The sequence below is a fragment of the Pezoporus wallicus genome, unplaced genomic scaffold (assembly GCF_028554395.1).
Source record: "Pezoporus wallicus isolate ANWC-B61680 ecotype Strahan unplaced genomic scaffold, APGP_CSIRO_Pwel_v1 contig_8476, whole genome shotgun sequence".
Lineage (NCBI taxonomy): Eukaryota > Metazoa > Chordata > Aves > Psittaciformes > Psittacidae > Pezoporus > Pezoporus wallicus.
Window position 1 is genome coordinate 67504 of NW_026641139.1, and position 13277 is coordinate 80780.

Sequence of the window (13277 nt, forward strand, 5' to 3'; positions counted from 1 at the left end):
AACGTATTTAAGAAAGGACAAAATGCTGCCCAGAGTGAGGAAAAGAAATATGGAAGAAACAATCCTGCTAACACTAAGAGCAGAGCAGGAGTGGCAGGATACGCTGCCAGCAGATTTCCCTGCAGCCCATGGAAGTGAAACTGTAGCAGATATCCAGAGGAGCCCCTGCCAGAGCAAGCAGGTATTCCTGGAAGGAACTGCAGTTCACGGACAGCACACACAGGAGCAAGTCTCTCCTGACTGCCATGTGCTGTGAACACAACCATCTTCCTTAACAACAGCCTCAGGCCTAGTCAGAGGGGGGGGGAAAAAGCAGACTAATCTGCAAGAGGAATCTATAAAGTAGGATTATCTGAGCACCATTAATACTGTGCACAAAAACTCGCCAGCATTTTTTTTCCTTTGGTCAGGAAGAAATTTTAGCATGAGTTGAATCAGGTTAGTAAGATCTCCTTGAGTTTAGGTAACACCATCTATCCCTCACAAAGAACGGAGGCACTTGCTCCTAATTAGCAAAATGGATGTCACTAGCAACTCCTCAGCTAACCAAGGCCATAGCAGACAACTCCACTGTCTGCGTAAGCAACAGTGATCAGCAACACTAAAGCTCTAATAAATCCATTTAACCTGTTTTAGTTACTTACATGTACCTTTACACTGAGCAATGAAACTATTCTCTCCCTTACCCAGCATAATCTCCTGATTTACCTGGCCCATTAGGCAAAGGGTTTTGTAATACAAGTTAATAATCACATTAGCATCACTGGAATGTTGTGCAATTATGCTATGTGATAGGTCAAACTGGTTTTTGGATTAAGGAGCTAAACCCCAAGTAAGCACGCACACGAAAGAACAGGGCAAACCAGCTTAAGTACAAGAACACACCACCACCAGAGTCAGATTTCCAGTGCAAACTACCATCACTGCAGGGCTCAGTGACACTAACATATGGTCTACCTCAGCACTATTCACCTCGTAATGCAGCCAACCAGACTTTCTGCTGCTACAACAGCGTCAACGTATCAAAATGGATTTTAGAGAAAGAGGCAGCAAGAAGCACTGGCTTATACAATGAGTCATGACTTCTCTGGAGCAACCTGAGCACTACTTCAGGCTCTTTGTCCCATGTGCCTTCAGTCAATACCTAGCAGTCTGCATTGTCAAAAGAAGTTTTGGAAATAAGAAACAACAGCTCCCTTCCATACATTACAAACCACATTTGTCAGATTAACATACACAAAACAAGCAGTTTTACCAAATGGTTTATATACATTGCCAAGCATCAAAATACATCAGTTTCAAGGCCTTATTTAGGTACTGCTGCCTCCTCCAGTGTTCTTTCCAGAAGCTCCTGTCTTCTGCAGCCGGCTTGCACTGGGTTGCCGAGGCATCCTCTGGGCAGATCCTTCTCGGCTGCTTCTTTCTGCTAGAACCTGGGTCCCGCTGACAGCAGAACTGCTTTTATTTCTCCCTGAATAAACAAACACATACATTAATTTTCAAGTCCCGATCCTACATGTCACCCAGACCACATGCCTTCAGAAGTCATGCACAAGGCAAAATTGCAATAGATGTCGCAAATGTATCCAGTATCAGGCACAGAAGCTGAATTTGTGAATTCAGCTCAGAGGTATCAGGGTCACAAAACCAAAACAAGTTGCAGTAGAAGCATACTTAATTTTCATCAGGTTTAATCTGTAAAATAACCAGCTACTTCATTTTTTAAAACCTTGCTTTCATTTGGTGTAGGAACACCAGCACTGCAAACAGCACTTCAGGAAGAACATGAAGAGTATCTAACACCTCAGGACGGGGGTAAGTAAACTGATGTGTCAGTGTCCACCAGTTTCTGAGGCCTGCAGGCACATTACTGGATCAGAAACCCTCCTCTTCATGTCATGCTGTAACCTGATGGGCAAGTATGGATTCCCTATAATTTTCTGGGGTTTCCAGGAGCTCAGACTCCTACACAGGACTTAGAAATTTTCTTACTGTGTTCAGAAGATAAGAATTATCCTTTTGTAGGCACAAATGACTATCCCTAAACTACAACGTGACAGCAGAGAGAAGCAATGGGTAGAAAGGTAGAAGATGAGTGAGGCAAGGGGCATGTAGCTCACCCTGCTCGATTCAGCCAGAGGAAAGAGGAACAGACTATGGTATGGTTCAAACAAATGACCGGAGGGGATAAGTGAGGAAGACTGACTTTTCCTGGCACTGGACAGAACTACTTCACATGAGAAGTAGGACTCTCATTAAGAAAGACAGTAAAAATAAAAGGAACATGAGGCAAAATGGTCACAGCTTTTAGTAAGGGTAGCAAGCTCCAAGAGGCATCATGAAAAATTATTAACAGCAAGAAGGAAACAAAGCACAAGAATACAGTGAGCTGCAGTTACTGTAGTTATATGCATGCAATTAAATGAAGAGTGACATTTTAGCAACCGTTATCAGAGCAACTTCCAGAATACTAACAGCTACTCCACACACTGAAGTCTCCACAGGCATGGTTTGGAAATCATCATCTTGGATCATCTGTGCTACGGACAGCAGCAGGCTGGAGCTGTGTCTGTTTTACTTACCAAACCATCCTGTCTCCTTGGAGCAGCTGAGAACAGGACCCACATCAATAACACAACACCTTGCAGCACCAGAAAGACAACTCAAGAACTTCCAAGTAAGAGCATGTGGCCACTTCATATCTGTAAAATTTGACAGACTAGGGTAGCAAAATACGTCCACTTACCCCAGCCGAGTCATGTGCTCTTAAAAAAGTCCTTTTTTGTAAGCTACACTGTAATCTGCCAGCAGTTATTACCCCAAGCCAGCCAACCAGACTTGCAATCTTTCTTTGCAGCTCAAGCACTTTAAGCAGTTTCACTAATGCAAGTATTGCCCATGAACACAAATTGCACAAAGGCAATACATTATCTCATGGTATGCAAGAGAAAAACTAGCAGGAAAAAAAAAGCATTATAGTTCACCACAATGCTTTTAGCAATCCAGGACATCTCCACAGGTGAATGCCCTCCCTTTTCTCACATGCATCTACCCAGTAAGAGTACAGGTCCTCAGACTGTGTACAACTCTAACCACCTGCACACATAAAACAACTGCACCATTAAGGACTACTAGTAGTCAGACCCTTGGTCTTCTGATCTAGCTGAAACAAGCTGGGGAGAAAGAATCACTTTGCTGAGCAGAAGCTGCGCTCAGACAAAGCACATGACATCCATCCTCTTAGCCTCAAAATCACAGTAAAACAAAACAGTTACTTCAATAGCATAAAAATCAACTCTGTTTTTGGAAGCATGACCCGTGAACCAATCAAGAATAGCTCATGAAGTGCATGAGGACAGGCATGGTTTGTACAATTCTACCAGTTAAAACACTATCAGAGATAACAGATCCAATTAACACAAAGCACAAAATCAGCTGAACATCCACAAACTGTACAATTCAAGTACCACAGATGAACAAAAGGATTCCACTGGTATTTTCCTTGGTGACACAAGATGTCCTATGTGTCTGATTGTCATAGAACAACTGCAGCTCAAATAGCTACAGATGCAAGAGACAAGCCAAAAGAGAGCCATATCATATACCTCCTTCCCCAAAGATGACTCCAGAAGAAGCAGCTATGTGTTTATCTCCTCTAGAGCCAGGCATAGTTTGAGAAGAATGGGATATGCATGCAAACAGCAGCAGAAGTGTGCCCGACCCACCTCTGAGTGCTGGCTCTCCCATTTAAAAACAGCAGCGCCCACTGTGATCAGGCTGCTCACTGAACACAATGATGCTCATCACCTCAACAAAACCAAGACAAAAAAAGCTACGGTCACCTCTAGAAGACCACCACAAGATACTGGGATAGGAGTCTGCAAGGTGGCACACAGCAAGAAGACAAAGCCTTAAATAGCAGACAGAAGAAGCAGCACTTTCTTGTGTCAAGCAGGAGGCAAATAAAGACCGATCAGATTTAGGAAAGGAAATCCAACCCCGAATTTGCTTTCACAAGTGGAAATCTAAAGCTCTGCTTTTTCAGTCTCCTCTACTCAACCTACTGTTTTCCCCAGGGGAAAACAGGGACTACAGTTTCCCCCAGTAACAGGGACTACAGATTTTCCTCCCACTGGCAAATAAATAAATAAATAAATAAATAAAGTGCTTTTGATACATTTATTTATAACACAGTCAGGCATATCAGGGCTGCAGCCATCTCAAAATATCTCCTGTCATGCATATTGGCAGTGACTATGGGCTAGAACAACTGCAGGGGTACTTTCACATTCTCAAAAATCCTACTTCCTGTTTCTGTCTCACAGTAGGGCTTTTGCTGGGCATAGTAAACCAGCCAGCCTTTCCAAACAAGCTTTAGGTGTAAATAATGCCTTGTAAGAGCAAAGTCCCTCCTTTTTGCAATCACTATGTGTTACCTAGAGGCTTAAAGAGACACCTTTTGCCTGATCATCCAAACTGTGCATAATGATGTGACTCACTTCAAATCTCATCACCTCCTGACCATGGAAAAACCTGGGATACAACTAGGCTTCACTCCCCAAAGCGGTCCCAGTATGTGACTGTGGCTCATTATACTCAATTTTTTGCCAGACTGCCAGGTTTGCCCTGCTCTCATCTCTACATAAATATCACAATTAGCCCTCTTTTGCAATACAAACTGGGAGGTTCTCAGATCTTCAAAGCTGCTGCCATATCCTGAACAGCTAATATACTCCCTCCAGAGCCAAAACATCACCCCTGCTCAACAGTCTCCCTAACAGAGTAAAGTAGCAGGTGAGACTGGCAAAATGTCTCAAGAAATCCAGCTGAACTGGTTTGAAACAGGGGAAGAGGAGGGAAAAGGAAAAAAAAAAAGTAAGTTAACTACTTTCCAAATAACTAAGACCTTAAGTATGCATTAAGCAGAGGGTAATTATTTAAGCACACATTTTTCTCTTGCAAACTGTCATCTGAAGAGAAGGATTTGGAGAAAGAAGAGAATACAAAGTAAGAGGGTACCTACACAGGCCCACGAATCACCTGCACAGAACTTAAGACTCTTCTCCAGCAAGCCTGTTTCTTCCAAACAGGTTTGGTATTCAACAGTTTTACTAGGTATCACTACAGAAGTCCCACATCCTATTCAAGATACTGATGAGACTCCTTAAGTGCTCAAATATCTCCGTTTCATATATCAGGTAAGAACCCTCCAAACAAGATGACTGAAGGTGGTTTAATATACAAAACAATTCCCTCCTTCCAGAGCAGAGGTCTGTATTAGTCTTATCAATCTGACAGTCATTTTCCAAGGCAACTCTCTGAAATAATACTTCATTCTCATCTACACGATGGATGGATTCTCTTTTTACTCTAATATCTGTGTTACTTCGGGAGGCTGCCAACTTAGCCACCTATGAAGTGTTTGGTCTACTGAAGACAAAGTTTTTGTTCACCTCTCCTGCTCTTTTGAGTGATGGCTCCCTTCAAGGATGCTCAGCAGAGCCATAGGAGCTCCTCTCTCATTCACTGATAAAGATGACATGCACTAGCCATTTCCCTACAAATCCTCACATCTTCCTGGTTGCTCCTCATTTTACTACTTTTCACCACCACACTTGCGACAGTGTTATCTCCTGAGACAAAGCGAGGCTGGGTAAGTGGAAGGTGAGTACCAGAGGAATGCAAAGCAGAGGAATGCATGGCAAGCAAGCTGTACCCAAGAGTGACGGCAGACACTGTGGGCCCATACAGCAATAGTCATCATTCCAGAAGTCTGACTACAGCTAAAGATGGACAACACAGAGAAAGTGCAAGAAATAAGCAGTAAGAAGATGAACAGAGAAGACTACAAAAACAAGGATGGCAAAAGGAACACACAGAGAGGACAAAGTTGGCAACAAGCTACACAGTAGTCAGAGGGACATTTAGAAAATAACTGCACAACGGCACCTAGAAAAGACCTTGATCATACCTAAGTATCTGCACAGGAAGAAAGTTGTTACAAATCCAGGGGCACAGGAGGACTTATGAGTCTCAAAAGCATATTCTTACACAGACAAGAAAAACACACCCTGCAAACTCTTCCCCGAGCCCATGACTCCCCCAAGCTCAGTGGCTTTTCTAACAGGCACCTAAATGCGACACAGCGTTTCTCGGGGTAGGAAAGCATTCTGACCCCTGCTATGCAGAACAGGAAGCTGCAATGGTTCCTCACAGCCTTAAAATCCATAGACCAGGTGAGAGGCCCACAGGGGAGACAGAACTTTGAAAAGCTAATCAACACTTTTATCACGAGAAATAAGCTGGTGCAAAGCTTTGGGATGTAACTTTATGGAAGACACTTGGGCTAGGACAAAACCAACGCCACCATCCCAAGGGGCATGCACACTTCCTCCTCACACCTAAATGCCTAAACCTTCTCTTCAAAATCAGCTTTCTCCCTCCCAGATAAATAACTGTCAAGGAACCGTTTGGAATGCAGCTTGCATTATCTTGTATCTGTATGCCAGATTGTCCTGAGTTCAGCAGTAGCAGTGATTTTTTTCCTTCTTAGTAGCTGGTGCAGTGCAGTGTTTTGACTTTCGGCCTGGGAACAGAGCTGATAGCAATGTTTTGGTATGGCCAAGGACTTTGTGAGCCTCATGCTCTGCCAGGGAGGAGGGGAAGTCGGAAGGAAGCAGAGACAGGACACCTGACCCAAGCTAGCCAAAGAGGTATTCCATACCACAGCACGTCATGCCTGGGGCGGAGTTAGCCGAAAGGGCTGGGAGACGGCATCGGTCAGAGCATGGTCGGGCGGGGGGGGGGGGGGGGGGGGGGGGAAGTTATTGGTCGGCTGGTGGTGAGATGTCGTATTCTCTTCCTTTGTTATTTCCTTTATCATTATTATCATTGGTGGTAGCAGTAGTGATTTGTGTCATACCTTAGTTACTAAACTGTTCTTATCTCAGCCCGTAGGAGTTGCATCATCCCTCTGGTAGTAGGGGGAGGGAAAGAAGGGGGGGAGTGAGTGAACGAGTTACCTGACTGGGTTTAAACCACAACACAGATGGATGGTCCAGTACACAACACAGTAATTTGGAGCCAGTTATCATGAATTCAGTTACCAGCAAACACAGCTCCATGCAGAACACCATGGTTACATTCCATGGGAAGATGCCAAATAAAGTCACTCATATGAGACTCTCTGTTGCTTTAGCTGTTAAAAACAGCTGACATAACTACCAGGGCACCCCTGAACACCAATAATGTTGTTCAGAAATGCTGTAATAGTCTTTTTTTAGCTGCTTTAAAAAACCTCCCTGCACCACGATCGGCTGAGAAGCCAAAGCAAGTGTTGCATCATTAGTGCTAAAATTTGACCACAGCAGGCTTGCCTGATCTTTAGCGAGACCTGGATTACTTCAGCCACTTGTCTGTCTTCAACAAAGGAGAAAGCATAGGATAAAGAGTAGATACACAGAGCTGAAGGACACTGTGCAAAGCAACTTGGCAAGCTTATATAGGACAACCACTGTTTGGTTTTTTTTATCAGCACAAGCAGCTCTGGCTTTATCAGCACACACAAGTCCCAGCTATGCAGAGGGTGCATCTCCCAACTCCAAATGCCCAGTCCTGCATGGAGGCAGCACCATCTCCCTCTTAAATGGAAGCAGCATCTTCCCACGAGATGGCAGGGCCAAAAGAAACATACCTTCCCTGCAGCAGCTCCTTAGAGGGAAAGGAGGTGAGGCAAGGCAAGGCAAGCCAAACACTCTTGCAGAACAGATCCAGCCCAGAGGACACCCCCAGTAACCCTAGTAGCACTTACCCAACTCCTTAACGACTGACTTGGACTGCGCCCAAAACTAGAAAGCTCAATGACTGAGGAGACATTACTCCTCCTCTTCAATTTAAGCCAGCTGGTTGCTTCTTCAGCTGGAGGAAAGAAAATTACTCCGATAAAGATATACTGATTTTAATGGGATCTTTATTTCTGGAACACACTTTTCCCCAAAGGCTATGGTAAAACAAGATCCCATACTGAACTAGATAGTTCAAATCCTAATTCGGCCAAAGCGGGTCCAGTAAAACAGACAAGACTGGCACTGATGGCCCAGTTCTGCTTTAGATCATCACCAATTTCCACAAATTGAGAGATCTCTCTGGACACCTATCTGTGTTCATGACCTTCTGCCAGGAGTCCTACATATCCTCCTCAGACCCTCCAGGCACACTGCTCCAAGTGTCTACATGCACTGCAGAGTCGGACATAAGCTAGTAAAAAATTGCACAAAGCTGCAATTAAAGCTGCAGAAGCTTGTTCACTCGCACCAGATGCCTATCTTAGGTCAGGCCAGGCACTAAGCTAACACAGCCCCTCCTTTGACTGAATCACAGAAAGCACAGACACCTGCCTTCCATCTGAGAGGCTACAGAAACATTCCCACAAGAAGAGCTAGATAAAACATGCCCTCTTCTCAATACTAAGGAGATCTTACCAGTACTTCTTATACTCACAAGAATGAAGATGCAGGACTAAGGTTGTGACAGGCTGCTGCTAAGCTTATGTTCTGCTCAAAGAATTTTCTGAGGGAGTTACCTTTTCAATGGTGATTTTATTCACACAGGAATTAGCTGATGTCACTGCATGCTGGGTGACAGCAAAGTCACTTGGGCTGATTAAAAAGAGAAGTTTTCATTCAAAATGAGTTACGGCGCCAATACAGCACAAGCTTCCCCAAAACAAAACCACACCAACATAGTTAGGGAAGACTAAACCTTCTGACAAGGCATGCAAGTGCTGCCCACCTGAATTTGGTCAGGACTGAGGGTGATGAGAGAGAAGAGGACGAAGTGCTCCTTTATCACCACATTACTAAGCACCAGCTTGCTAAGGGAGCAAATGCAAGCTCAGCATTTAATGTTTCACCATATGTCTTCAGTGAAACTGTGGCTTGATGGGCACAATCCTCCTGCCTCAGTAAGCTGCGTATGATCCAGCGATCTCAGTGCATCAGCTAGCCCTGAAGCTTATTTTAACATTGTGAAATAAAGCAGCAACAGGAGATGCTGAAGGCCAAACTAATAATGTGAATATTTACTATAAGCAATCATCTTTCTCTAAACTTCACTACACTTTGCCCTTGAAGTGCTTCTCCCAGTGCACTTGAGAATATCAGCATGTCAATTTTGAAAGGAAACTATGGAGAGGAAAGTCTGGCTGGACACACTAGGCCTGAAATCTGACTTGGGCATCATCTTGGACCAATAGATGCTCAGCTAAATATGCAGAATGAGCACCCTGGAATGACACAGGCTTTTCCTCTTGAGGAATTTAACGCTCATTAACAAGCAAGTTGCCATTAGACCATTTCACACCCAAGCCAGCCTACTACCAGCTAAAACTAGCTCATGGCAGTAGCCCATTGCTAGGAGTGTCTCATTTTTACAAGAAGTACCACACAAACAGCATACATGAGAGGATAAAAGCTACTTCAGATTAACAGACATACAGGAGCAAAAAACCTTACCAAAGTTGTTTCACAGTTTGAGTGGCCCATCATACCTGAAGCACCAACAAAGCAAAAATAGAAGAGAGCAAAATTTCACAGCATCTTTGCTTCAAAATTGGTGCTTTTCTCACATTTTTTCCTCTCAACATGGTACACAAACAGCACGCTGCTGTACCTCCTCCTTTTTGCTGGCAAAAAAGGACTCAGCCAGGTGCCTTCTTGACAAAGGAGAACTTGTCCAGGTTTCTGTGGGGTCCTGGACAGTTTATCCACACACTCCAATTCCCATCTGGGCTTTAGCAAACTTTCTCAGAGTCTCTGTATAGCTGCTCCATGACGTCTCACCCACTTACCATGTGGGAATTCATACCCAGAGCAGGAGGCTCTGCTGTTGTAAGGGTGCCTCAGAGTGTGGCATAATAGTTCTTACCCTAAAACTGACTGCTTATAGTTGGCCTTTCTTACCTTTCACCTTCACTTTCTTCAGAACTTACCACCAAATGTAAAAGCACAGCTATGAGAATAAACAGCCCCTAACATCAAGGCAGCTTCAGCAGAGAGACTAAGCAGTAGTATACTACAATGAGTGGGAAACCTTACTTTCCCACACACTACCCCAGTTACCTTGCTGACAAAGCCTTCCTTTCTTGCCCCATTCTCTGTCTTCCCAGCTGACAGTTCCTTTCTAAAACTTCGCCTCAAAATTCATCATGGGGCTGAGACCCATCAGCTACAACAGTTTTCACCCTGAAACAGGGAGAGCAAGGAAGAACAGGACATGGCAATATAATTCGACTTGACCTCATCCATTTCTAGGCTCCCGCTGGGTGAGACATTACTGGTAGAGCAGCAGGCTTTCAGCATGAGATTTTGTTCTTGTCAACCACAGACTATAATCACAAAACCTTTCTGTTTTGGCCACTGCCCCTTTCTACTGTTTATGAATACAAGACAAATGACAGCCTTTCTGCAGTGAATTTAAGCTTAATGACAGGCTTGTTTTAGTTACCTCTTTTCAAACCTTTTGGAATTAATCCACAGAGGTTGTAAGCTACCAGCTAAAAGTCACTTCTGGAAGTTCTGGGGTTCAGTAAAAGTTTTATTAGAACTGGTTTGAAATAAATATATATGGCTCAGCTTTAGGGCTACATCTGCTACTGCCCATCGAGATTAAGGCAATCACATAAGATAATTACATTCACAAGCAGTTGCTTTTCTGCCAACAATCCCCACAGAGCTGCCCATTTCACGTTCCCACCAAAAGAAACCTCTGGACAAGCTGCAGAAGCCACTGTGCTGTATGGGGATGGGGCAGAGGAAGCATCACCGCTCCTCTGATTTTCTGAGGATTCTTAAGGTACCAGAAACTCCTCCTTTTGATTTGGTGGGTTGTTTTTGTTTCCTTTTTTTTTGCATTAGATACAAACAAAACAGCATTGTATAACACTGTGCACTAAGGGGTGGTTTGTTTTTTTTGTTGCTGCTAAAGTCACGGAGGCCTAGGCAGGAAGCTACAAAACCCAGCACAAGCGACCGCAGGAACCTCTCCCCGGCCACGCCGTACAGCTCCTCCACACCCGGCCCCTGTGCTGCTACAAAAAATAGGAATTAAGACCAAAGGGTGCGCGCAAAGCCCCCGCCGGGCCCGGCTCCGCAGTTCACATCGAACGGGGACCCCGGAGGCCGGCCGAGACTCCCCGCGGGCCCGGCCGCCCGGCCCCCGGCCCCGTGGCGGGACGGGCGGCGCAGCCGGCAGGAGGCCAGGGGAGGCCGCGGGACACTGAGCAGGCGGTGGGGAGGCCACGGCAGAGGGGCAGGCGGGCCCCGACCCACGGCGGCCGCAGAGCAGAGAGGGGGACCCGGCTGTCCTCTGGGGCTTCTGCGCAAGGAGACATGGGGTCAAGGCCCGCCGCCTACCTCGAGTGTCGGCGGGGAGCAGGGCCGGCGCGGCGGGAGGGCCGCCCTCGGGTCCCGGCGGCAGCCGCTGCCCGGCGCACATGGACTTCAGCACCTGAAAGACGGCGAGCGGCGCCACGTTCATGCGCAACAGGTCCAGCAGCACCCTAAGGGGACAGCGGGCAGCGACACAAAGGTCAGCGGAGACAGCGGCCAGCGAGAGTACCTGCCGCCCCTCCGCTTACCGGAACACCTCCGGGTCCAGCCCGCTACCCGCCGCCTGCGCTAGCTCGAACAACTCCGCCTCCTCCGCGCTCAGCAGCTGCTTCCGCCGCAGCCGCGCCTCCGCCATAGCCGCCGCCATTCCCCCTCACCGCCTCCGATGCGGGAGGGCCGCTCGCCGGCCCCTCAAGGCCCGGCCCCGCCCCGCGCGGCGCGGCCTCATCGCAAGCGTCCGCCGGCTGCTAGGCCCGAGCTCAGAGCGGCCCTGCCCTGCAACTCCCGCCAGCGCCCGGCAGGTGGCAGCCGCGCTCCAGCCGCAGCCGGGGGTGGTTGGCGGCATTCGGGGCTCCTTCGTCCTCTTGCTCCCTCCCCCCGGCAGCTGGCGGCACCCCAGGCCAGTCGAACACCGCTCATGGTGATTTCACAGAAGCAGAATCACAGAACGGTTTGGGTTGAAGTTCATCCAGTTCAACCCCTGCCACGGGCAGGGACACCTTCCACTAGAGCAGCTTGCTCCAAGCTCCTGTGTCCAACCTGGCCTTGAACACTGCCAGGGATGGGGCAGCCACAGCTTCTCTGGGCACCCTGTGCCAGCGCCTCAGCACCCTCACAGGGAAGAGCTTCTGCCTAAGAGCTCAGCTCAGTCTCCCCTCGGGCAGGTTCAAGCCATTCCCCTTGGCCTGTCTCTACAGGCCCTTGTCCAAAGCCCCTCTCCAGCTTTCCTGCAGCCCCTTTAGGCACTGGAGCTGCTCTCAGGTCTCCCCTTAAGGAGCCTTCTCTTGTCCAGGCTGCCCCAGCCCAGCTCTCTCAGCCTGGCTCCAGAGCAGAGCTGCTCCAGCCCTTGCAGCATCTCCATGGCCTCCTCTGGCCTCGCTCCAGCAGCTCCACGTCCCTCTTGTGCTGCTGCCCCAGAGCTGGATCAGGGCTGCAGGGGGGTACTCCTCAGAGCACAGCAGAGGGGGAAAATCCCCTCCCATGAGGCTCTGGGTCTTGAGCAGCAGATCGAGGGAGGAACAGCTCTGCTGCTCCCATGTACAGCCCAGCACACAGGGGGGTTCTGGGCTCAAGTGTATACTGAGTCCAGGTCATGAGGAACTTCTCTTCACCCAGCACCCCCAAGTCCTCCTCAGGGCTGCTCCATCCAGTCTATGCCCAGCCTGTGTCTGTGCTTGGCATTGCCTCGATCCAGGTGCAGGACCTTGCACTTGGCCCTTCTAGGCATTTTCCCCAGGCCGCCCTTCAAATTCACTGTGGGTTGCACTACTGCCTGTGTGTCCCTCCTCCAAGCGTACATGCCCTTGCTCACTGGAAGGGGCCCCTTGGTAGCCTCCCCTACCTCACCATTTAGCTAAGCCAACCTCCTTTCTCAAAGCAGACATCTGCCCTGAACCTCCAAACTGGAGTCTCCAGGTATTCCCCATAAGGCTGAGGTTGTGGCTCCTCCGACCAACAAGCTGCTCCACTTTCTTTTCTACGAGCGGTAACATTTGTAGCTGAGTGAAACTGGTGTTTTATTCCTACAGGAGCATACATGCCAAGTACATGGTGGAGCAGATCCCACAGAGGATCATGAGCTTCCCTATATCACCTGTCTGTGGGCATGTGAACGTGCACTCAATGTAGGTGGCAAGCAAGGACACCCCTACCCCCTTGCTGTATTTCTTC

The 13277-nt window shown here is 47.5% G+C and overlaps 1 protein-coding gene across 2 annotated transcripts; it reads right to left on the bottom strand.

Annotated features, from left to right (window-relative positions):
• Positions 1–1245: 1245 nt before the first annotated feature.
• On the bottom strand, positions 1246–11772 carry LOC130606102 (mitotic-spindle organizing protein 2B-like). 2 transcript variants are annotated; one of them, XM_057422112.1, is made up of 4 exons: positions 11636–11772; positions 11412–11557; positions 2583–2608; positions 1246–1471 (listed from the first exon to the last, which is right to left on the bottom strand). In XM_057422112.1, exons 1-4 carry the CDS (start codon positions 11752–11754, stop codon positions 1427–1429), a joined length of 336 nt encoding a protein of 111 aa, XP_057278095.1. In that variant the 5' UTR covers positions 11755–11772; the 3' UTR covers positions 1246–1426. The 2 variants fall into 2 exon arrangements, with proteins under 2 accessions (XP_057278095.1, XP_057278094.1); XM_057422111.1 differs by lacking the exon at positions 2583–2608.
• Positions 11773–13277: the final 1505 nt, after the last annotated feature.

What these genes read in the sequence shown, in the direction of transcription:
- LOC130606102 (XM_057422111.1), bottom strand. Translation starts at nt 11,754, where the DNA reads ATGGCGGCGGCTATGGCGGAGGCGCGGCTGCGGCGGAAGCAGCTGCTG. An exon ending in CTGGACCCGGAGGTGTTCCG is followed by an intron (nt 11,558 to 11,635) that starts GTAAGCGGAGGG and finishes CTGTCCCCTTAG; the next exon opens with GGTGCTGCTGGACCTGTTGC. An exon ending in GCTCCCCGCCGACACTCGAG is followed by an intron (nt 1,472 to 11,411) that starts GTAGGCGGCGGG and finishes TTGTTTATTCAG; the next exon opens with GGAGAAATAAAAGCAGTTCT.